The following is a 25,864-nucleotide window of genomic DNA, read 5'->3' as shown; positions in this document are numbered from 1 at the left end:
GAAAGCGATTAGGCCTCCTTTTAACTAATTATGTTAATTTTATTATATATTATAATGTAACAAAGTGTTAATAAATTAATTAATTAAAGGTCGTAAGAAATCAAACACATCTTAGGCTCGAAAATCAGTGATGAACTCACTGATTTTCGAGTTTCGACTGATGACCTACTAAATAAAATTTTCAATAACATACGAATGTTTAATTATTATCGATGTACAGTTATTCAAAATTTGGATAAAAAGTAACGTTCTATATGTACGTTCTACAAATAAATATGTAAATGCTATAAAATCCTTGTTACAGGTACAGTTAGCACGCTAAAGTTCTTGCAAATTCACGTACCGAAGGCAGTACTAACTGGGCAGAACGTAGAACTCATGTGCACTTACGAGTTAGAAGGCGCGCAGCTTTACTCTATACGATGGTATAGAAATATGATAGAATTTTATCGGTACGTGCCCAAGGAGTCGCCTGCGACCAAGGTTTTTCCTGTTGCTGAGATCAAAGTCGATGTGAGTACATGTATTGTATATATTATATAAACGTATAATAATTTGCTAGTTTGAACTGTAACAGTGACTCAAGTGGTTGAATTTATGGATTTTAAAATAGTTAATAGCCGATTTATAGAGTTATACTATTTACTTTATCTGTGGGATACGCTTTAGTTTTAAAGTACATAATCTGGATCTCCAATATTAGATAAACCTTTGTCTACTTAAAATATACAAAGAAAAACTGAATGTTAATGTTGTATATTCAACTCTTTGTATTTCTTAGAATAAAATTATTATATTTTTTAGCTAGAAAAGGTTATTTCGTCAGGCTGTCCTTTGACGTAGGCCCTGCTACGAGCTACCTCGAGTTTACCTTCGGTATCCCCTCGGTAAATTATCCTCCCATCACTTGAGTATCGCCTCCTGTCAAAACAATAATCGTTTTCATTTTAATACAGATCTTTAATTAACACAGAAGTCTAATAAAGTCGAATAATGTAAATGGGATCGTAGCTTCTTGGCGTTTTCAGTATTGTATGTCTTTCTATTTAATAATGTAGATGAATTGAAGCATTATTTAAGCTCCTTGTGTAAATCAAAAAGTATTGTTACTGTTTGTGTGTAATTTAATTGTTATTCTTTATAGGTGGCAAGATCAGATCAAAATCGCGTAGTGCTAACAGAAGTTGACAGAACCTTAACTGGCGAGTACCAGTGTGAAGTTTCGGCTGACGCACCTCTATTTCATACAGACATCAAAGCATCGGAAATGGTCGTTGTGGGTATGTAAAATTATTTTTGAAGTTGGTTATAAGTACATAAAAAATAAAGGTTCACTAGTTTCCAATGACCAACGCTTGTCTACGGCCAACGTCTAACTGGAGAAGTCTTGACTATATGGATTGTTGAAAAAATCCTACGAAATAATTTGCTATTTAAAATGCAATAATTTGCATAATAAGTTAAAATCCAAAACTTGGAGTAATACATGTTTATAAAAGAAATTATATACGGTGACAATCAAGCACCTGTCGCCGTCGAGAATTTTAATCTATTTGCGAGTGAAAAAAACGTAAGAAAATCAACAGTGTTTACATGAATAATTACTTGGCTCTACGTTCGTACGGAATGACTTGTGCATACTAAATCGTTTTCATTTTGTTTCGATTTAATGGGCTTCGCGATTTGTTTGTTTTTCTTTGATTTCATGTTCGCTTGCTTATTAAATTTTGATTTATTAAAAGAAAACTGGTACAATATGGATGCTTAATTTGTATAAACTTTTTATTTGCAAGTATGTTTTCGATATGATTTTTAGTAGCAACGAAACATTGATTTTTTTAAATAATAAATTTATTATTCTAACTTAGCGTTAGAATAAATGTCTCGGACTCTTGAAGTGCTGAAATCCCAGAGGCAAGAGGATGATACATTTCTGTGTCTAGCTAGCTAGCTGCCTCGCGATCTTCATTTCTCCTTAATGTCATTTTACTTAGCCTACCTTTTTAGTACATACCAACATGGAACATTTCGCTATGCTACCCTAGAGACTATTCGGTTCTTCGGAATGAAAACTTTTTAGGTTTTCCTGTGAATTTGTCTTTATTCCCTCAGAGTTCAACTCATAAGTTTTTAAATTACAAATAAAAATATGGGTTAATCGTAGAGGCGTAAAAATTAAGGGTTTTATTATTGTATGCGGTGTCATAAAAAAATGTGTCGTGAAACACCCTTAACATTTATGGGGATGCAAAATAGATGTTACCCGATTCACAAACATAACCGCACACAAAATTTCACGAAAAACGGTCGAGCCATTTCGGAGGAATTTAATTACAAATACCGTGACACGAGAATTTTATATATTAGATATTAGTACGCATAGCTCTCTATATCTGCCTAATCTCTGTGGCTGTATCCTAAGGTTTTCTTCACAATACGAACAAGTGTTTATTGCGTTCTTAGTAAAAATAAACCCTTTAATACCGCGTCTTGGCTGTAACGCAATACGTAACGGCACGTGTATGACAACTACTACTAACCACTCGGTCACCAATACAATTTTGTTAAAATTGCAATTGTATAAAATGACCACTTAAGTCTCCACAAGTCTCAATAAGGTAATGACTCTTTGGAATAATATACTTTAAGTTTATCAGTAATAATATATATTAATGAACAAATCCGACAAAATCTGAAATTCATTGAATACGATTGAATTCCTAGTTTCGTCGTTACCTAATTTTTTTATTAGAAACGTGAAATATTGCATATTCAGAACCAGCTGGCATTTTGTCGAACCTCCGAAAACAAACGGGCCGGCTCGATTTCAATCTGTTTTTGTTTTTCAACTAGCCTTTGTCGGGTTTGACAAGCAGTGCGATACGCTTTAGATTTTATATATTTTTTATTAGACCGATCTACCTTAAATACGAAATTTGAATAGAATATGTTGTTGATTGGAAACGCACCATGTCTCTTAACAATATTGGTTTAATCCCTATCTTATATATTTAGAAACCAAAATTATGACGATTAAACAACTATATCTTTATAGCACCTGTATCTTAATTTAAAAAAAAAAATAACTCTCCATAGTCACTCAGCTTATCTTTAAAAAAAATCAAACACACCACTACACGCAATACTCGTCGAGCGAGTTTGCTTATCTTTCAGAAGCCGCGCATAAATTATTTGAAGAGGTCAATTAGGTTCATACCAATAGATATATTTAATCAATTACCATCTAATTCGCAATATTAGCGCGTTTAACAAATTCCAAAGGGATTAAAAACTACCCATTAGGCATTAATAATAGAGTGAATCTACTAGACTGAAATTGGGACGTGTATCTCGCTCGTATATACGTAATGTTTCTCATGTAAATAAAATACAATTATGTAATGAGAAATAAAGTTATTTAAGCATATTTATATATTTACCTACCTTATATATCTAAACTCCGACCGACGCGCCGTCCGTACTTAAGTCCGGACGGATTTAAGTATATAAGACTCCAGCAGAATATTGCAATTTCCCGACTATCGTTGCAATTAATAATGAATGCTGGCAAACGAGCAGGAGACTCTCTTGTTGTTAAGTGATATGCTATCCATGGACACTCAATGCCAGATATCTCGGCCTGTGTTACCGGCCTTAAGCATGACTTCCGAACTTAAGTCCGAATGGATTTTAATATATAAGACTCCAGCGGAATATTGCATTTTCCCGACTATCGTTGGCACTAATTATGAAAGCGGGCAAACGAGCAGGAGACTCTCTTGCTGTTAAGTGATACGCTACCCATAGACACTTAATGCCAGAGGTCTCAGCCTGTGTTACCGGCCGGTATTGGTACCCACTTTTCTTCACTGTACACTCTATTTCACTGTACTGTAATCGTAAAATCAAATAGTTATCAACTTGATGTGGCAGTTTCTTATTGACTAATATTGGAAGAAAGTTTTAAATCAAATATTATATTTTTTTAATCTGACAGTATACAAGTACTATATAAAAGTTACGTTAACGGAATACATATCTGTGGTACAGATTAAAAATAATACAAGAAAATATTGAAAGAGAGTTGGTTGTGTATCCAGTATTTTTCAATCGTTTCATTTATTTGATAGAAACCCTTTTACAGTTAACTAATTTTAATCCATGTGTTTAACTATACACAATGTAGATACTAATTAATTAATCACTATGGCAACTTAATTCATATCCAACCTATTTGTTCGTAAATTTACTAAAAGGTCCGATTTCATTCAATCCCACTCATTCATGCGAATTCGCTCAATACAGTCCACTCTTGAATGGAAATCATTCGTTTTCTTTGTTCAGAAAATGCTTAGGGAAACTTTATGTTGTTTTAGTAGATATATTTTGTACGGTTTTCTGAACGAAAGACGGATGAGTTCGGTCAGACTTAAGTTATAATGAAGACCTTTTTGGTTTCGTGTTTTTCATTCTTATATATCCAGTCATTATTAATGTGGTTGTTCACGCTGCAAGATGTCTATGATACAAATACTTACAAAGTAAATTCGTCAGTAATACATTGGATCAATCGTTGAGTTCAATTGCTCCCTTATCGGCGCCGGCGCCGGATGTGCTTATTTTAAAATAAAATCCAAATGTAAGATGATCATAGTGATAACTATCTGGCTAATAATAATCGCTTCGAATCTGCGAGATATAAATAATATTGTTAGAAGACATATTCCGTGGTTTAGTAGTTCTTGAGATCTTTGGGTTAAAGTCCCAGGTCCCACAATAATTGCATACTGGTTTTAATACATAATTGATACCATCCAAAACAAAGTTTGTCAACTTTTACGTTAGTTTTAATTTATTTAAAATATATCTCCATTACACATTGATAACTATTCGACATAGTGTTTAGCCAGAAATGTAGAGAGAAAAATAAAGCTTTAGATTTTTTTTTTTAATAATTAACTTCTATAAACAATTTGTTGACTATTAACATCTTTATATTATTCAAAACCGGAATCGCAAAACTTAAATGTATAGCCCCAAGGTATTGTCTTTATCGACAATGGGATGACCGTTTTAAAAACAAGAAAAAATACAGTTGCGTGCAAACGTGCTTCCCAGATAAACGAATCGACGGGATTACAAAGTTTAAACCAGGTTTAAAGCCATTGTATTTTCCGATTTTTACTGAAATTTTCCTTTAAAATGAAACTGTACGTGCTGATTCTGTGCTTCCTCGTTTAGGAACTCATGATTAAAATAATTGGTGAAAAAAAAAACGGGTTTTTAATAAGTTTTTTTTTGAAGTAGCCACTGACAAAGTCAAAGTCTGACAAAGTATCTATCATCGGGTTTTTAAACGGCATTATTTAATATTGTATACAGAGGATATTATTGTTCCGATAGCGACAATCTCCATTTAAATCACAGCGACGTTGTCATACCTTAAAATGCGCTAACGAACTTATTCCGGCCGCTACGGATATATAGAACAGAAGTTCTCTTCAGAACAGAAGGTAAGAATACCTTAGCCCCAGTCCTTCCAGCGCCGACCAGTCAATCTTTAAACTGTTGGAAGATTCTTCCTTTAGGTTGGAAGAACAGTAAAACGTCCTTCCTCCTCATTATATATATTTTTAAACATCCATTGCGTTAATAAAGTTCCATTTATTTGCAGAAATTTCAACACATAACAGAAGAGAGCTATACTACATACATACATTTGTGTATCTTCATATTCATCACCATACCATTAACATCATTAATAGGTCAGGTTTATCTATTTTAAACTAGCTGCACTCGCGAACTTCTTTCGCCTTAATATGTTTTTTTACTTAGCCTACTTTTTTAGTAGGTTCATAGCTACATATGAAACATTTTGCATAGAGGCTCTTCGATATTCCGCTATAAAAACTCTAATTGGTCCAGTCATCTTCCAGTGTTGCGTGCATCTATATATATCATCTATATCTAAATATATATATTTATTTATTTTATATGTCTCGTACCATAATATAGCTATTAATTATATTGTTACAGAGCCTCCGTTAATCGGCCCGAACATAACATCGGATAGGATGACATATGTGGGAGGAGATCACATTCAGGCTAACTGCTCATCACCACCCTCGCTACCCGCAGCTAACATCACGTGGTACGTGAATGAGCAAATGGTGAGTGTATCATAGTAATAAAGGTTTTTTTATAGAACAGGGAGTAAACGGGTAAGACGCTCACCTGATGTTAGGTGATACGCCGACCATGAACACTTAATGCCAGTTGCCGGGTGCGTTGCCGGCCTTAATTATTACCATCATTAAGTCGCATTTAAGACAATGTTTATCTTAGCTGGCACATGTTATTTACGTAAAATACAAGTTTCAAACTAACTTATCCATACAATACAATATATCAAGTAAAAATTAACACTGGTATAGAAAACAAATTTACATTTAAATATAACTTAAATTGATATTGGTAATAAACATGTCACAGTGAAAAATTCGCGATTTAATGTTTTAATAAAATGTACCTATAAAAGAACCTGAAAAATAACAAAGTAATTTACTTCTCGTTACAATATTTAATACATAATAAACACGTTTATCGTCTAATGTCAACAAAATAACTAAAATAACGAACATTACGACAATGTATATGACATGAGTAATTAAACCAGCTTTTTCGAGAATTATTCCACATTAAAATTATGCTGACTCATAATTAAGGCTCTAACAATTAATGATACTTGGCACACTTTTAACGTAATAAAATGGAAACGTAATGTTACGTAAGGTATGACAGAGGTCGAACTGCGGTTTTTAAATTTTCAGCCGGTACCTATAACCACACTGACGATTTTATGTGTTATTTCTATGAAATATTTCTACTAAAGTATAGTTATAGTTGACTTTAAATATTAATAAAAATACTATAGTTTTCGTCATTATATTAAATTAAATTCTTGAATATTCTTACTGTACGGTTTCTGACTCAATGGGATTCTTTAAATAATTAAGAATATTATCCTTTTAGCTATCATAGTTGAAATAATCAAAGTACACATTTACCTAAATAGGGATGGAACTCGGCAACGCAATTTAATACCTATTTAGTTAAGGACTGTACGGTTGCGGGGCAACGGGATTTAAATTATAGAGAAATTTCGCTCTATATTAATCACTCCAGTATAACAAAAGATTAAATTAATGCTAAATGATTAAATGCTATTAAATTCTTAAGAGAGTGCCTGCTTCTCACTATACTCGTGGGGCGTAACTCCGACGATTTAGGTAATCGCCGCGTTTATAGAAGAAAAAAACATGACTGAGCAAAATGTGCAGCCTTTTAAATGAATCGTACAAAATACTTATCTATTAGGACTAGTAATAATTTCATGTTCTACATTTAAAATTTTTGAAGTAGATCAAGAAAAATTAAGTGTCCATATACATTGAATTGTGAAATTTTAGAACTATATATTAGTTAAACAATCCCAAATGTTCGATTGCTAATCTCCCTGCTAAAGCAGTGTAGGAGTTTATAAGTGGCGTATATTCCAAACTTAAGCTAATTGGTGTAAATTGCCGCAGGTGCCGAGTTTCACGGCGAACCACGTGACGAACTTTACTAACGGATATGCGTCGAGTTTGTCTACTTTGGAGCTCGAGACAGCTGTGTTATCTCCTCTTCCTATGCTTATGATACGGTAAGATCTTATCATTATTATCTTAGCTTTGCTATTGTTCAACTTAGCCATATTGAACCTATCTGTAAAATATTTACGTATTTATAACCATGGAATGGGTGTTAAGGTGTCCTATCGTTAAAATATTTACTTACAACGTACCTATAAAACTACTATAACAAACAAACCATCAACAAGTAATTTTTATTTTAGATATAAAATGATTATTTATATTTATTTATAATGCTTTATGTCATAAAGATTAAAAAGATCTTTTATTGTTTGTCAATTTCGTCATACATCTGTATATGTGTTACTATAAACCTCACAATTTCCAAGAATAACAGAACTATTGGAAACATTATGTCAATACTAAACAACAAATATTCAACACAATACCAATAAGAGTTCAATCCTATTGATCTCAATTCAAATAATTTCAGTCACGGCGCACACCTATCGCCGTGCGTGAAATGTTTCACTGAGTTCCAATTTGAATGCAATATGAATAGAATAATATTATTGCAGTTGCGAAGCGTCAATATTCGACGTGTGGAAATCAGCAAGCCACGCTGTTGTCCTGAGGGAACGGAACGCGAACCCGGTTTCAGCGTTGGGACGGAGTTTGACAGGTATATTGGAATTTTATGTGAGCCTTAGCGACGTAGAGGTGCTACAAGAAAGTCATGCTACGTCGTAGAATTTCTCGTGTACTCCAGCTATAGATTACAAGTGGTTTGTTTGACTCAAATAATTTCTTTTATAAGTTATGCAGCCTTCTAGTATGATACAAACTTTTTTATACTTTTAAATGTTTCTGAACATTCTTATTATATAATAAATCGGTTTATTTTTAACAATTTGTAAAAATTAATGTAATATTTCTTCTACAGGTGGCGCCACAGAAACGTGTATACCATGTATACTTGTTCTAGTTCTGCAGTCGTTTTTACAGTTTTTACTACAAAATTACACGGAAACATCAATAAGATAGCTTCAAATTAGTTATACATGTAGAAATCAGGGTTTAAAATAATTTGTTTGTTCATAATGCTTGTTTTGTAGATTTGTAAAAATGTCTAAGTACGTTGATTATTAACGATGTTTTGATGACAATATAAGTTTATAAACTTAACTGAGATCTATTATTAAAAATAAAAACATTTTAAACAAAATAGACTAAACGCATGTAACTAAAATCTTATTAACACAATTAATAAAGCAGTAAGTAAATGTAACGTGAGTTCAAAACTATTGGTTTGCCAATAGTAGCATAATAATAATAATTCAGTGGTACTACAACCCTGTGTGGGTGGCCTCAGAGAACTCTTAATCATATTTATTTTATAGACAGCCTTATATCAAACATAATAAGTCAACACTTTTTGGATCTGAGATATGCAGCCAGTTTCCTCACAATGTTTTCCTTCACCGTACAACTGAAGGTTCGATGTGTACACACACAGCAAGTCCATTGGTGAACGGCCGGAGTTCAGAATCTCTGGGATGACAGTTACACCGTGAAACCAACTAAGCCAACACTACATTTTGGCATATTACATATTAATTTATAAGCTTTATGACATATAATGACAAAGGCAGCTGACAGGAACGCCATTGATCTGACACACATATAAAGGAACAATGTTTGAGGTATGTGAAAATCGAAAAGATGATCGTAGGTGCGTTACAGTATAAAAAATAATTGATACGCCATGTACTCTGTTTTGGCTTAATTTTTTTTATACATATAGTAATGCTGTTTGTAATAAATTTTAAAAAGTTAAAGTCTACACAGGACAAATCGCATGTCATAACTTTCATTTTGATAAAATTAAACCTTTTAATTGTAAAGGACTTAGATAACAGACTGAGTTATTTCTTATATTTGGTCCTTGTTTCAGGTGTCAGTTTAGTACTAGTATTTATTCTATTTCTAAGTGTCTTAGATTTAATGGGCTTACAATTAGAATAAATTGTGGATGATCTGTAAATATATATTATCTGTAATTATTTTAATTATCTTTATATATTGTTAGTTCATATATTAATTTATTTATTAATACCTTAAAGGCTACTCTGTTATACCAGTAACAACTTCCAGTCCTTCAACTTTGCAGAATTAACCATAAACCTTAACAATAATTATGACGGCAACTTTCACAGATTGAATTAGTTTTTCAATAAACCTCTGATCTTAGAACTATGTGGTAAGAAAACTCAATCGTAATCAGTATTGGAATTGCTATTTAGATTACAGGGTATGCCTTCTATTTAAGTTAAAGAAAATATATATTATAGACTGATTACTGAAAATATTATTTGTATACAAGTGTATTGTAAATAAAGAAGTTGATGGTATGTGGATTTGTTATTTAGATATAAGTATTAAATATAATGTACGCGATGTTTTCAAAACCTAGCGTAAAACGGTACATATTAGTTTCTTTTTATATCAAATGGAATGAGTTACAAAATCACACAGATTAATAGTTATTGGACATCGAATTTAAGTGTTTATTATTTAGACCTTTACGGCTTTAATGATTATGGCTGATAATGATTAATTTATAATTTAAAAAAGGAATGTCATTGAAAATATCGAGTATGTTGCCATGGTTATTATATAAAATAGTTCTTAGATACAAACGTTTTTATGTATATACATATAGGTATGTCAAATTTAGATAAATAATAATTTTAAGGTTAATAAAATAATTTCATTCAAGTGCCTATTTATTTATTATATTAAGTGAAATTACAAGTACTTTATTTCGTTGTAAAATTTTATACAGTTTAGAAGACTTAAAAGTTATCAAATTTAAATGAATAAAAACATTATTCCATTGAACTATAGATGCCTTCCACATTGTTTGAGCAAACTTTCGGTAACATCTTCTTTCGATTTTTAACGTAACGTTATTATTTACAGGATTAAATTAAAACCCAATTTATTCGCATTCTATCTAACTTCATATTTCTACGTTTTAATACGACATTATACTGTAAGATTTTAAATTATAATTGAGAATAAAATAGCTTTTCATATGTGAAACAAAATATATCATTGCGCCATTTTTTCGTTTAAGTCACTTTACGATACATTGCCTTCGTTTTAAACTGATGAATTTAAATAAATAGACAATTATACGTTAGAAAACAATTTACTTATATACACCGCTAATAAAAAGCATTAGCAAGCATAGTTTTACACGAAACAGATAAATAAGCTTGAAAAGGTCTTTAGTCATATTTTGTACCAGAGCCGTTGTCACCTTGAACTCTACTCTCATATTAAGTATGATTGCTTAATCATAATAATCTTTCTTATTTATCTATTCCGTGGTATACCCTAATCAATGGAATATGATGAAAATTTGGAATAAACTATAAGTAATATAAAGTTGTTAACATAGGTAATAAATTCATATTAATGATAATTTTATATGTTCGCCTGATATACGGAAGTGATTTTAGTTTTAAATTATGATAGTAAGGGCTAAATAAAATAAACTAATTATTATAAATAAATGTCGTTTTCTTTTTTTTATAAATTAAAATGAGAATGTATCACGGGTATTTGACTTATAAAAGTTACAATGTTAATTAAATTTAATAGAAAAGATCAAAAGGATATTTGAAAATTATTCATAACCACTCGTCGAAGCAAAACGTCTAATTCAAAGGAAAAAGGTACCAACCGCTGAACAAATCACACACGAGCCATGAATTATTCATTCAAATGCATTAATAGCAGGTAAATTTCCTTTACATATACGAACAATAATTTTAGAACAATGTGAAATAACGATTTTACTTAAAATATTTTTTCATACTGTAGTTTAGCTTCAGGTGACATATGTAATCACAGCTTGAACAATAGGACAAAAAACGTTTTTAGTTGATTCACATTTATGCTGTAGGATAATTAAAGAACTTTGAAAAGAAGAACAGGGCAAAAGATAGTTTTCTCTTCTGAGCCAATAAGCTTCGGTTAGCGTCTTGATAATATGTTCTATCTCCTTAATATTTAGATAGCTATGGCAGTACCAACATAGTAACAACTGTCAACAATGTTTCCTTTTAGCTAAATATGTCACACAAATTCTTACGTAAAAAAGAAACTATAACTCTAAATAGAATTATCATTCTGGTAGGAGCAGTGTTGGCCTAGTGGCTTCAGTGTGAGTCTCTCATCCCTGAGATCGTAGGTTCGATCCCCGGCTGTGCACTAATGGACTTTCATTCTATATGCACATTTAACATTGGCCTCGAACGGTGAAGGAAAACATCGCGACGAAACTGGCTTGCCTAACACCCAAAAAGTCGACGGCGTGTGTCAGGCACAGAAGGCTGATCACCTACTTGCCTATTCAATTAACTAATTATCACGAAACAGATACAGAAATCTTAGGCCCAGACCTATAAAGGTTGTAGCGTCATTGATATTTTTTTTATGGTCGTTTAGATAGCAAAATCGTGTCCTGAATTAAATGCACGCGAGTGTATGTATAAATGGGAGGTGCCTGGTTACGAACGATAATATTTCAACAATTGTTTACGAAAGGGAGGTCGAACGTATAAATTGGTTTGTTTTTTATTTCGCATATTAAATTCGAGTCCTTTTCAACTGGTTTTGTATGGAGTTGATGGAGTGCGCATTTTTTAACAAAACACAGATATAACAAATAGCAGTCAGTGAATCGGACATAATACTCACATTTAATGTTCCATGAGTTGAAATGTTTTATTTTGGAAATCACTACAAACAATTCATTTCTTTTAAAAGACCTCAATTTATTGAGAATCACCTACACCTAGAATTCATAAAAGTAAACATAAAAATTAATTGTTCACATACGTGGCTTAGTGTTTAGAGGTTCCATTCTCAACAAAAAACCTAGTGGTGATATTGCCATTTAGGTCTGGGCTCAAACTTATGTATCAGTTTCGTAAATCAATAAATAAATTAGATTTTTGTAATAGGTAAGTAAAGTAGGTGATCAACTTTCTGTGCCTGACACACGCCGTCGATTCTTTAGGTCTAAGGCATACTGGTATTCTCACGCTGTTTTTATTCACCATACGAAAGAGTATTGCATGGCACAACAAAGTCCATAGGTACAGTCGGGGATCGAATCTACGACCTCAGAAATGAGAGGCCCACGTAGAAGTCACTAGACAAACACTGCTTGCAATATCCATTCCCGACGAAACATTAATTGACTCGATTCGGCAGGGCGCAGGTGGCTGATCGCTTGATTTGAAGATATCAACTAAATATAATTCGTGCGAACCAGCCTACGCCTTTGGGATAGCCTTTGATATTAAGTTTAGTGGACTTTAAAGCAACCTATATACTTGTGTAAGGATACTTTTGAAAAGTGCCCAGGTTGAGAAGTGAATTTTTCTTTTTAATTATTACAATTACTTACTATTAAGTAAATCATCGAAAAATGCGGAACAACATTCCTATTTCACTCTTCAACTTGTTTATGACTTCTGCATTTTTGGGAGTCTTTATCAACCTTTCAAATGTATCTCTAATAAATAGCATTGATTGGCATGTGTCAGTCAATCTGCACTTTGCTTGACTTTTCTGTAAAGTATATCTTTACCTTTTATCGGAAAAAATCAATTTATAGATACGCAATCCCACTTAGAGATCATAAAGGCTGTTAAATATAGTGAAATAAATATTTAAAAAAAAAATCAACAACTAAAGAGAAACTTAATCAAGCAACGGGAATAAAAAATAACAATGAGTAAATCAAATACTACATTACAAAAATATATTTTTTACGATAAATATAATAGATGCAGACAAGCTGATCTTATAACAGAAACTATCGCAGACCATTGAACTATGTTAGCTTATCATACATCAAAATTGCTTAATGGTTGAAGTTTGACGCAGAATGCTGGACAAACAACGATAAATTTAAGAGACATAGGACGTCTCTGTGACGGAGCGAGTGAAAACTGGACCTGACCTAGCTTGTTTACTGTCTTGATATATTGTTTTAGATAATTCAACGTGCACGTTGTGGTTTAATTTCTTGGATGCTGTATTTTCTGGTGGAAATAAGTTTATTATACCTGGAAGGAGTTACACTAGATAAGTAAAACTGTGTGCTAATGAGGTCATGTAGGTTCTTTAATTTTAATTATTTTTATATCTTACGTATGCTATTTATTAAATCCAATAAAATATCCATAAATACCAACTTCAGCTTTTTAGAATATTTCGACATCTAGCTTGTTTCATATTACAATATGTACAATAATCGACTTTGATTTTACTATTACTAAAAGTATTGACATTAATATATATTTCTATTGATAGAGGAAGGAAGGGGAAATTAAAACTAGCGACAGCGTTGATATATATTTATTAAAAATAAAATATTTTTTGTCACGCAGCCTAAGTAATACGAAACTAGTCTCATAAATTAAATTGTAATCAAAAGTTAAAGTATTAATTTAAGTTACATACTTATCACTATTCGAAGATAAGTAAATTATCCGAAGCATGATCATATGAAACTTTGTACTGGTGCTAAGTTACAGGAGATATATAGACTTTTATTTTTATGTCGAAGCCAGAAGAAGTGCAATATGTGTCATTTGACGTCTAACGAAACATAATTTCCCAATGCATTTATTTTAGTAAAATTTATTAATAAAAACAAGTAATATTATATCAATAGATATTTATCCGAATCAGTAAAGTTGGATGTCGAATTGTATCGAATTGTAAACGCTCTCTTTTTGGGTTTTCTTAAGTCAGTTAAAAGTTAAATAAGTACTCGTTAGTAGCGCTTACAGCGTTTGACTCACGATGAAATAATTATTGTATCGAGTTGATCACTTATAAAATATCAAAAAGCATATTTCATGTAACTTGGAACATAACGCAAACTCAGCTCCTAATTAGTTTTTGTCATTCAACGATCAAGAAGTTTGATTTTATTACTCCGATAGTACGGCGATAGCTTCCGGAAAACTTCTTGAACTTGTAATTGATTTGCATGATATAGGAAAATATCCTTTAATGTATAACTAACAATTTACTTTGAGCATACAAAAGACGGCTGAATAGTTTTTTTACCTAAACTTGTTTGTAGTTTAAAATTAACAAGTGTTCTTGAATCCATAAACACTAACGTGATTTGCCTCGTGATATTTGTAACAAATATTGCCATATATGTTATATGTATATAGAGGAAAATGTTATGGGCAAACAAATTAAGTTGTTATTTTATTTATTATTAATATTTGTATATTTGTTATTACATTTACGTATGTTGCATAGCTTATGACGTCATTTAATATAGCGGGTAAACGAACATGCCGATTTTTTGGGCGACAAATCCAAGCACCAATTAGATTGCGAGAGATCAGTTTTAATATTATAAGTCTGTTAATTTTATAGTTGTACATATAATCATTGATTACAATAGTATCACGGATATGGTATGGCCTCTTAGAAGGAAGTCCACAATTTTATTTATTTTGCTATCTCCAGCCCGTCATCATTGTCTGTTGATCTGCAGTAAGCTAGCCTCTCAATATTTTTCCTCGTAGCCCCAGCTTTTTCACAAGTCTTGGTGTCCACCCGTCTACGTTGCATCTGGCTAAGTGTTCAGACCATTTCAATTTTCTTTGAAAAGAGAAAGTTGGTGCATCAGTAAACTTTCTCTTCAGTCGTAAATTTTATTGAAGCGTCTAGCCCTAGCCAAGATATTCTAGACATACATTTTTTCCTGTACAGTACACAAATACAATACAAACAAACACAATTTAACTTGCTTCTACTTTAATATTTAAAATTGACGTTAACTTCTATTGGATGTTCATAACACGCACGATGTAGGTCTTAACTATAACTTAAAATTGCATATAAAAGTGGCATTTTAAAAAGAAGCGTTTTCAGTATTTCTTCCCTTTGCTTTGCTTCAATAAGTACGAGAATAAAATCTTCACATACATAAATAAAATGGCCTTAATGTCCATATTGCTAATTATTGCTTCCGGCATACATGAAATAAGATCAACATTGTTGTATGATGAAATATAATATAAAAACGTAAAAACAAATGAAGAACGCTTAAGTTCAAACTGTTAACAAACATAAATACTAGTAGTAATAATAATTACAATTAATGTTTTGCTCTCGGGATATAAACTAAATATGGGTTGAATTTAGCTTACGGCAAATTCGGGATTAGGTGCTCGGTACGGTAATGAAAATATAAATATGCTATCAAATTTAACTTAGGATATTCTAATAGAACTTTAAATATTGTGTTTGGATACGGTAATTTGTGCCAAAATATTGTTATTTCGGCCACTATTAACTACACTTAGGTTGATAGGATAACTTCGTATTAAAATTAAGTAGATAGTATAAACCAACTATCTACTTAATTTGAATGATTGGGTGATTTGAATCATGAAATAGTGCTGAATTTTAGACCGCGTTTCATCCGCGCAAACGTAATGCAAGCCCACCTTTTAAAAGGTTCAGAGTATCTCGTTGCTTTTATACGTTATACCTTTAAAAGTGTATTTAAACTTCTATCTGTTTAAAGACGGTTTGTTTTCTCCGTACGTTGTTGTGTGCGAGTGTTAAATGCGTATGGATTCGAATCTATGGCAACAGGAATCAGGACGCCACTAGGCTAACACTACACTTCCAAACCGTTTACCTCAATAAAATCTGTTTACACTTACACTTACTTTTTGAAGTTAAGTAGTATTTTATAATTTCAACCAACAGTTCACCACTTTGTTTTACGAAAACAACGCCCCAGGATCTGAAAGGATGTAAATAAAAATAAACGAACACTCAACGTAAGGCGAAAAACAAATAAAACTACAAAATGTTGTTTTACATTAGCAACAATTCTAAGCACCATCCAGGCGTGGCGTAATAGCTTAGGGGACATACTGACTTCACGTTCTAAAAATAACACAGTGATAGGATAAAACTGAAGGTTCGATTGTGCATCTGATATTGATAGTTCCAACATATAGGAATACACAGAAGACAACGGACATATTTTTGTTCAAAAAAGTAATAAGATTTAAAAAAATAAACTTTGATTTTGAGTATCGTTTAGCAGGATTTGGTATAAAATGTGTGTCCCGAAGGAAGCACCGGGCACCCAGCCCGTGAAAAATTATGGCGCAAAATACTTAGAATTAGAAAAGAAAAAAAAAGCGTTAGCTAAGGCTTGTAAGGATTTTGTGGAAATAAATGTAATAAAGCAATTAAAATCTATGTACAATGTATTCTAATCGTAGAGTACGTAAATCCCCATTACATTTACCAGTTGAACGCTTGCAGCTGCATCTAAAGGGTTATTTCTCAAACGCGTCGCGAGCCAGCAGTAATGGTGATCATTTATACCCCCGATCAGAGCTGTCATTCTATAACCAAATACGATATTTCATGACAAAATGCATAAGTAATGATCGGTTTCGTTATGAATTATTAGTGTTCAGAAGTTATTCGAAACGGATAACTCAATTTTGAAACAAAATTTAACAGGGCGAGTTCGCAATTAAATTCAAATATATAACGTGTCTAGAACTTAATAAATAGTAAACAGCCAATGTTTATCATTTCTTATATTATTTATATTTTTATAAATAACTAGCGGACCCGACAGACGTTGTTCTGTCTTAACTATGAATATTGATTTCAAATTGGTATAATTGCTGAAAATGCTTTATGATATACAAGATAATTTGTTTGTTTTTATTGTTGGCGCGTATATAAATAGTTTTGTTGGTATTCTGACATGGGAATAGGCGACAAATATCTGGCCATGTGAAAAACATGGATTTTCAAGATTTATGCCACAAACAATTAGTGACTGTAATTATTTTAAATGTATTTTATCAATATAACTCCGATCGTAGCATTTATTTTAAACGATATTATTTTTTCTTACATCCTCTGTGACGATATTTGTAGCACGCATTCTGTGAATGTTATGTCAAACGTCATAACACGAATAAAGTTTGAAGTGTAAAGGCGCGTGTGAAGTGTACGATAGCATTTTTTTAACAAAAGTATTCTTTAATTTTCTAATGTTTCGCGAAATTTTCTTATTTTTTTCTTTCATAAGAACCTTCTCATGACAATAAAAAACACAACAAAAAAAGAATTAGCGAAATCTGTCCAACCGTTCACGCGTGATGCCGTGACTAAGGGACATACGGAATGATTTATATATATGTCGGAGAATGAATATTTTAAAATTCCCGCCACTCTGAAGTTAGTCGTAGACTCTCGGGCTCATGCTTTTACGGTTCTCTGTACGACTTGCTTGCATTGCATGGTAGCACGGGTGTAGGCCCACCCTACCACATCCTTCTGATGGGTAGGGAGGCGTGGTCTTGGCACAAGTCGCTGACATCTCCAAGGCAAGTCTGGTGGACTAACCTTCTCGAGGTTGCCGACCCCGTTCTTGGTCTATTACCCTATGTAATAGACGCAACTAAAACCACCAGGCGAACCATTGCAGGGATGGAGAGGTCATTTCCCTGCAAGTTCATCGTCCAAAATAACAGGACGGTGGACAGTAAATGACCTCCCGCGTGTTTGTGCCGTGCGCGGGGACCCGTACGGGGGGATGAAGGAGTCCTGGTGGTTGAATGTAGCAGTGCGCCGGTTAACAGTTGTGCGCTGCACTCAACACACCTCTTTGGTCCGGATTTCTCCTCACACGGGAGGCCATGGGTTAGCTACCCTTGGTCAACCGGCTGCGGTATCCCGTAAGAGGACTACCAAGCGAGAGTCGGGGTGTGGGGGGGGCCGTCGGCGCAGCGCGGGACTCGGGGTGAGTTTGCGTCATCGTCTCGTGATGCGAACAGCTCCGTACTTCCTCGCAGCGTGCGGACGCGTCTGTCTGCCCACGCCCTGGCTCTATACCGAAGGAGTAGCTCTGTCGTCTACCTGCTGAGTAGGAGACGTCCCCGACTGAGGACTCCGTGGCGGGTGGAGAGCTCTGACGGTGAAATATTTCCTTTTACCTCATGGATAAAGAGGCTCAACAAAAGAATGAAAACAAGGCTGCACCTGAAAATGCGCCAACTTACAAAAAACTAAGGGCTGCGTCTCAGGACGGGTCACGGTGCAAGTCACCAGTGGCACGACACTGTGATGCCCCTGCAACTCGCAAAGATGCACCTGTTCGGGCAGCGTCTAAGCTTCCAAAGGAGAGGGAAGCGACTAGGGTTACGCCAAGCCGGGCTGCGCCCAGGACCGTACCCTCTCCGACTGGATCAATAACACCACCGCACAGGGACGCGACCACCGTTGCGGCCGGGTCAACTGCGCCGGTTGAACCAAAGAAGGCCACTCCGTACGATGCTACAGAACTGTCTGCGTCCGAAGGTGAGGCATCTGCGGTAAGACCGATGCGGAAGACCGAGGCTTCAACGGAGGATACGTTCAGTGCACCATCATCATCTATGGACATGACGGCCCTGAAATCCGCAATTCAGGAGCCAACCATGACCACAGTTATGAGTTCATCAAAGAGGCGACAGCTCAAGAAAGCCAGAAGAGCGGCGGATCAGCAGAAGCTGGCAACCAATGCTCAGAGGCTACTTGAGGCCCCAAAATCCGCCCCTGGAGCCTTAAAGGAATCTGGGGGAAGGAAAGGGGCACCGAAGCCACTAGGGTCTAATGCCGCGCTAAAGCCAGACGGCTCTAAGCACGACAATAACCCTAACAGTAACAAAAATCCCAAGAAAACTATAGTCAACCAGGAAATGAAGGGCCAAAAGCGCGAACGGCCAGAGGATTCCGTGACACCAACGGGGCAACGAAAAAGGATTAAACCTAATAGACCCCGAACGGTGAGAGGGACCTCGGCCAGTTATGTGGAGGCCGCAGCATCGTACAGGAATAACGAATTCTGTGTTGCTGTGATGACGCACGAACAGGCGGAAAATATCCGCCTACAAATGCAGGGTACGCGTCACGATGAGCTCATGGCGGACTTTGAAGCTTCCCTAACAAAAGAACCCAATGACATCAGGTTCCGGGGTAAAGCGCATCACTCAGATGGTGTCCTCAAAATTTGGTGCGAGGACACTTTCTCACTGAGCTGGCTGACCGGAGTCTGTGATGTCATCACTAACCCCATACCAGACACCAAGCTGGTGGTTCGGCCTCAATCGGCCATCCCGAAAAAGGTTCCCTGTCTCCTACACGTACCAGAGTACACTGGCACTACGGAGAATCTGATGAGACTGATCACGAGGCAGAACCGCCTTAACGTAAGATCGTGGACCCTGACACATGCACGCAGAACACAGGACCCAACTGGCGTGTCCCTCTTCTTTCATGTGCCAGAGTCTGAGATAATAACGATAAAAGCCCAGGAAAGGCGCATATACTACCTACTGGGGAACATATATATCCGACTTCTAGATAAAGAGGAGTCCTCAGTGGTAGCTCCCGCCCAACCTCAAACAACAGCCTGTACATCGGGGACGGCGACATCGGGGCCGGTGCCTCCCACGTCTGAGACGGGGAAGACCGCGGACAACCGAGCAGTCGAGACCCCCATGGAGACGGCACAACTAACCTCGGATGATGAGTTATTTCAGGAGACAGGGGGGAGTGAACTCAGCGACAGCTGTCTGCACTCCTCCCCTACGCCGGACTGACTTTGCCCAAGCAAACCTCCAGCACAGCCAAACAGCGTCGGCTTCCCTGCGCAGACTGCTGGAGACCAACCCCAAGACCATTGCTGTGATCCAAGAGCCGTGGATCAGGAATGGCAAGATATGTGGACTGGGTAACACCGGCGGTAAAACCTTACTGGACACCTCCGTAAGTAACCCAAGATCCTGCATTATAATACCCAAACATGTACCAGCAATACTAATAAGCGAACTATGTTCAAAGGACCTTACAGCTGTTAGGTTACCCAGGAACGAGTATCCAGACATCGTCCTGGCGTCGGCCTACTTACCGGGCGACGAGGACGTACCCCCTCCGGAACTAAGCATCCTGGCCGAATACTGTGAGAGGGAAAAACTGGAGCTCATCATCGCGGCAGACACCAATGCACATCACTTGCTATGGGGTAATGCCAAAACCAACGCACGAGGTGAGGAAATGCCTAATTTTATACTCAGCAATAACCTTATCCTAGCCAAAAGCGGTTCAGAACCAACATTTGTTAACGCGCGCGCACAAACCATAATAGATCTAACAATGGTATCAGCAGGTATGTCAGATCACAAACATGACTGGCACGTGTCCAACGAGTTATCCTGCTCAGATCATAGGTGGATCCGCTTCGCAATCAAAGGGGATCTACCAAAACCACAACCAAGAAGAATACCTCGGAGAACTGACTCAGTAAAATTTTCCAGACTGTTCAGGCAAACGGAACTGGTGGTGCCCCGAATTGGAGAGACACCGTCGGAAAGTCAGCAGGCTGTTCAACAGAGCAGGGAACACACGGCTGCCAACCGACTGGGACAAATATACAATCGCGAGAAGGCGATTCAAAAAACTACTACGTATTAAGAAGCAGGAGTGCTGGAGACACTTCTGCACTAGTATCGAAAATAACAACCAGGCTAACAGAGTGAAATCATGTCTGTCTAAAGTGACAAACCACTCTATCGGATCCCTTAAAAAACCTGACAACACATTTACAAAAACAGATGAAGAAACTTGTAAACTACTTCTGGCAACCCACTTTCCAGGCTGTATAATTTCTAATGAGCAGTCATGGCAACCTTACTCGGAAAGAGCCACGGTCAGCTCGGACTGGCAAGTAGCAGACAGAATAATCACGAATGAAAAGGTAGCATGGGCAATCAACTCGTTCCTACCATTTAAAGCGGCCGGCTTGGACGGCATTTTCCCTGGTCTACTGAGATGGAGTGGGAACTTAATAGTAGGCTATCTTGTCTCAGTCTTGCGAGCCTGCATAGCACATCGCTATATACCTCTGAAATAGAGGGAAGTAAAAATAATATTTATCCCGAAACCAGGAAGAGACGACTATACCCGGGCAAAATCCTTCAGACCCCATTAGTCTCACCTCATTCCTTCTTAAAACGCTGGAGAGGTTGGGGGACCTGGAGATACGCAGTCGGGTAACCTTATCAGAATTCCTTCATCCAAATCAACATGCCTACAGTTCGGGCAAATCAACTGAATCATCACTACACAGCGTTGTATCTCGCATTGGCAACTCCCTGAAACTAAAGCAGTCAACCCTAGGCGCATTTATTGACATTGAGGGTGCTTTTGACAAAACCAATTTCACAAGCATTACCAGAGCACTCGAGACATGTGGAGTACCATCGACCCTTACAGAATGGATCAACAACATGTTAAGACAGCGAGCTATACAATTTACCGTGAATACCACCACACGCGGTATTGTCAGTAGAGGTTGCCCACAGGGTGGTGTCCTCTCGCCGCTTCTGTGGAATCTAGTGGTAAATGAGCTCATCATAAAACTCAACGCTATCAATCTCTACACTGTGGGGTATGCGGATGACATAGCAATCCTCGTATCGGGGAACTTTGAAAGTACCTTATGTGACCTCATGAGGAAGGCTTTCAGATTGATTAAGAGATGGTGCAGTCAACATGAGCTATCTGTCAACCCATCAAAAACAGAACCGATCCTTTTTACTAACCGAAGAGTCCTTGGACCGCATAGACTACCAAAACTCTTCGACACAGAATTAAAACTAAAGGAAAACACGAAGTACTTAGGTGTGATTCTAGACAGTAAACTGCTCTGGAATAAATACCTGGAATACAAGCTAAGCAAGGCAACGATTGCGCTTTACCAATGCAAAAAGATGCTTGGCGTGAAATGGGGTCTATCGCCTAAGATAACCTTATATATACACTGCCGTAATCAGGCCAATGCTAGCTTACGGAGCCCTGGTTTGGTGGCCGAGAACAGAGCTCAAAACGGCAATAATCAAACTTGGACACTTCCAAAGGCTTGCGTTGTCCGCTGCAAGCGGCTGCATGAAAACAAGGCCTACTGCAGCTTTGGAGATAGCCCTACAAGTTTTGCCTCTGGACCTGCACATACAGCAGGAGGCGGCACTGGCTGCCATCAGGCTGAAGGTGCTAGATCTATGGGGCAAAAATCACTACAGCACACACACAGCGATTCTTAACAGGGTGATAGAGTACCAACCTCTATTAGCCGCTCCATGTGATAGGATCGCAAATCAGAACATACTTAACAGAAGATACCATGTGCAAATGAGAGAAGAGGAATGTGATAGATCACCCCTGAATGAGCTGCGCATATACACCGATGGCTCAAAAACAGGCTGTGGCTCTGGAGCTGGCATATTCTCTCTTGATCTCAACATCAACATACACCTGCCCTTGGGCACATACAGCTCGATCTTTCAGTGCGAATGAAAGTCGCTATAACTGAAGCAGCCAGAGCCGTGCAGCGGTTAGGAATTAATAACTTTTGTATTAAGTTCGTATCCGACAGTGCGTCTGTGCTGATGGCGTTGGTAAGCAAAAAGACTAACAGTAGACTGATACTGGAGTGTCACGATGCACTGGAGGCAATAACCCTGACAAACAGAGTTACCCTGCAGTGGATCAGGGGACATAGTGGATCACTTGGCAACGATGCTGCCGATGAGCTTGCGAGAAGAGGTTCGGAGATGAGGCCTGCAGGTCCGTATCTGCTCCTTCCCTTATCCTTCTCGCAGGTGCGAGCCTGGGTATGCCAGAGATCCACAGAGCTCCAACATCAACGTTGGTCACAAGGTGCGGGCTGCAGACAGTCCAAAATGGCTCTACCAGCAGTCAACCGACAGCTTACCAAACCACTTCTAAACTTGAATAGAATAAATCTGAAAACAATGATAGGGACAATTACGGGCCATTGTCTCCTTAATAAACATCTTTATGTCCTAGGCGCGACAGACAGCCCCCCGTGCAGAGGCTGTTTCAGCGCAGAGGAATCAGTCACCCACGTAGTCCTGGAATGCGAGGCTGTGACTAAGCAACGTGTAGAAATCCTCGGAACAGTGAGGTCGCTCCGTGAAGCCTGCGAGGTGCCCAGGAGACTTCTGTGCTTCTGGAAGGAGTTAGGCTGGCTAAGTTAGCCAGGACTTTACGCACAATGGACCTATTGAGCGTCTAAGTGCGGAAACAGAGTCCACACATACATACATATCATCACCCGAGGCGTGGTCATTATTCCTCAAGAATATGATACCAGCTTCCAGGATCCTATCCCGCAGCCATCTACATCTGCCGCAGCTGCTAGGAAACTGCGCTCGAGAGAAATATTTCTGCCATATTTTGATCCGGATGAGTGGCAATTCACTGCGTCACAATGGTGTGAAGAGATTGAACATCACATGAAAATAATTCCTGGAGCGACTACGAAACAAGAAGCGCAGCGTTCACGTACCTACAAGGCCGCATTAAAAGGTGGGCTACGCGTTCATATCCACTGTTCAAAACTTGGACTGTACTGAAGAATCGGCTGACTAGCCAGTTTGTTACGTCTAGAAGATTTCACGATTTGTTTCGTGATATGGTGGAGTTCACGAGTGACCAGGCCGTGACGTACGTCGAGTATTCTACAAACAAATTGCCGCTTATAGACCGACTAGATACTGGATGGGTTGAGTCCAACAAAATTGAAGTTGTGATCTATGGCATTACTGATGTCCAGATAGAGAAATATTTAAGACGCCAGGTTTGATTTTTGCTCTTGGTAGTCAAGGTGCTGGAATTACTCGCGATGTTAACGTTTGCCTGACTATAAACACAGACTCAGTGTTGGTCCAAATTGATTTGATTTGATTCGAAGATATTGATAGGTTGAGATTGATACTGGAAAGATGTAAAACTAATTTGACTAGTGGCCATTCTAGCACTACTGTTAAAACTGGTAAAATACAAGTAGGGCTGGGGAACCCCGATAAAATTGTGCAGCGACGGCCGTGTCGGCTGGCCCCTTCTGAACGCGCCGTGATGCGTGAAATAATAGCTGATTTAGAACGTGAAGGTATAATTCGTGCGAGTTCCTCACCTTTTTCTGGTCCAGCTTTGCTTGTCAAGAAGAAGGATGGGTCTGACCGTCTTTGCGTGGACTTTAGGGAACTCAATTCTAACACTGTGCGCGATAGTTTCCCTTTACCACTAATATCCGAACAGATAGACACCCGAACATACCAAAGCTCATTCTACTGTAATAGGTTACCTCACTTCTGCACCTATTTTAACCATATTTGATCCCACTAAATCAATTGAATGGCACACAGATGCAAGTTCAATCGGATATGGTGCAATTTTGTTTCAAAAATTTGATAATCAGCTTAAGGTTATTGGATACTTTAGTCAGAGAACAACTGATGTAGAAAGTAGGTATCATAGCTACGAGCTCGAAACTGCGGAAGGGTTTCTAAAGAGTACGTTATCGTTGACGGTTATACGAAATTTTGTTACTTGACCGTTGTTAAAGATTTGACGTCGCTGTCTGCATGCACAGCCCTTAGAGAATTTGTCCACATATTCGGAACGCCTAAGCGTATCATCTCTGATCAGGTGACTTCGTTCACCGGAAGTTATTTCCAAAACTTGTGTAATGAATGGTCTATTGAGTTTCATGAGGTGGCGAGTGGTGTTAGTCGAGGCAATGGGCGGGTAGAGCGAGTAGTGTCGGTTCTCACAGAATGCTTTACCATTGTTGAAAATCACGAAAAGGGGTCATGGAAATCAGTTGTTGGTGGGGTGCAATTGGTATTTTGTTTCTTATATACTTTGAAAGCTTCTACGCTTTAAGTCGCTGGAGGATTGAAAGCTAAGTCGCTTTGTCCGAGCTCTTTGAAACCTACCATGCTTCGACATGATTGGACTGAAAGCTGTATCGCTTTGTCTGAATACTTTGAAAGCTACTACGCTTTAAGGCGCTGGAGGATTGAAAGCTCAGTCCCTTTTTCGGAAAAAGACAACACCAATCAGTTCGTTGAAAGCTGCTACGCTTTACGCTGATCAAATGTTGTAGACTATCGGATGGCACCGATGGCTGTGACACTGAGGTGTTGTAGTATCGACATACCGACTGTCCCAGTGACAAAGATACAACGGGAGAGCGCGTTGGCTGTCAGAATGGCCGTGTCGGA

General features: G+C 37.1%; 1 protein-coding gene across 1 annotated transcript in view; it reads left to right on the top strand.

Annotated features, from left to right (window-relative positions):
• Positions 1-9,318, top strand: part of LOC123711090 — a 51,806-nt gene extending 42,488 nt beyond the window's left edge. Inside the window, exons 2-7 of the mRNA XM_045663500.1 lie at positions 305-513; positions 1,145-1,280; positions 6,037-6,170; positions 7,590-7,705; positions 8,213-8,316; positions 8,578-9,318. Coding sequence (XP_045519456.1) covers positions 305-513; positions 1,145-1,280; positions 6,037-6,170; positions 7,590-7,705; positions 8,213-8,316; positions 8,578-8,678 — 800 coding nt within the window. The 3' untranslated portion in view covers positions 8,679-9,318. The remainder of the gene's footprint in view (positions 1-304; positions 514-1,144; positions 1,281-6,036; positions 6,171-7,589; positions 7,706-8,212; positions 8,317-8,577) is intronic.
• The last annotated feature ends 16,546 nt before the right edge of the window (positions 9,319-25,864 follow it).

This window comes from Pieris brassicae, chromosome 6 (assembly GCF_905147105.1).
Source record: "Pieris brassicae chromosome 6, ilPieBrab1.1, whole genome shotgun sequence".
Taxonomy (NCBI): Eukaryota; Metazoa; Arthropoda; class Insecta; order Lepidoptera; family Pieridae; genus Pieris; species Pieris brassicae.
Note: the sequence above shows the minus strand (reverse complement) of the source record. Positions and strands in the feature narration are given on the sequence as shown.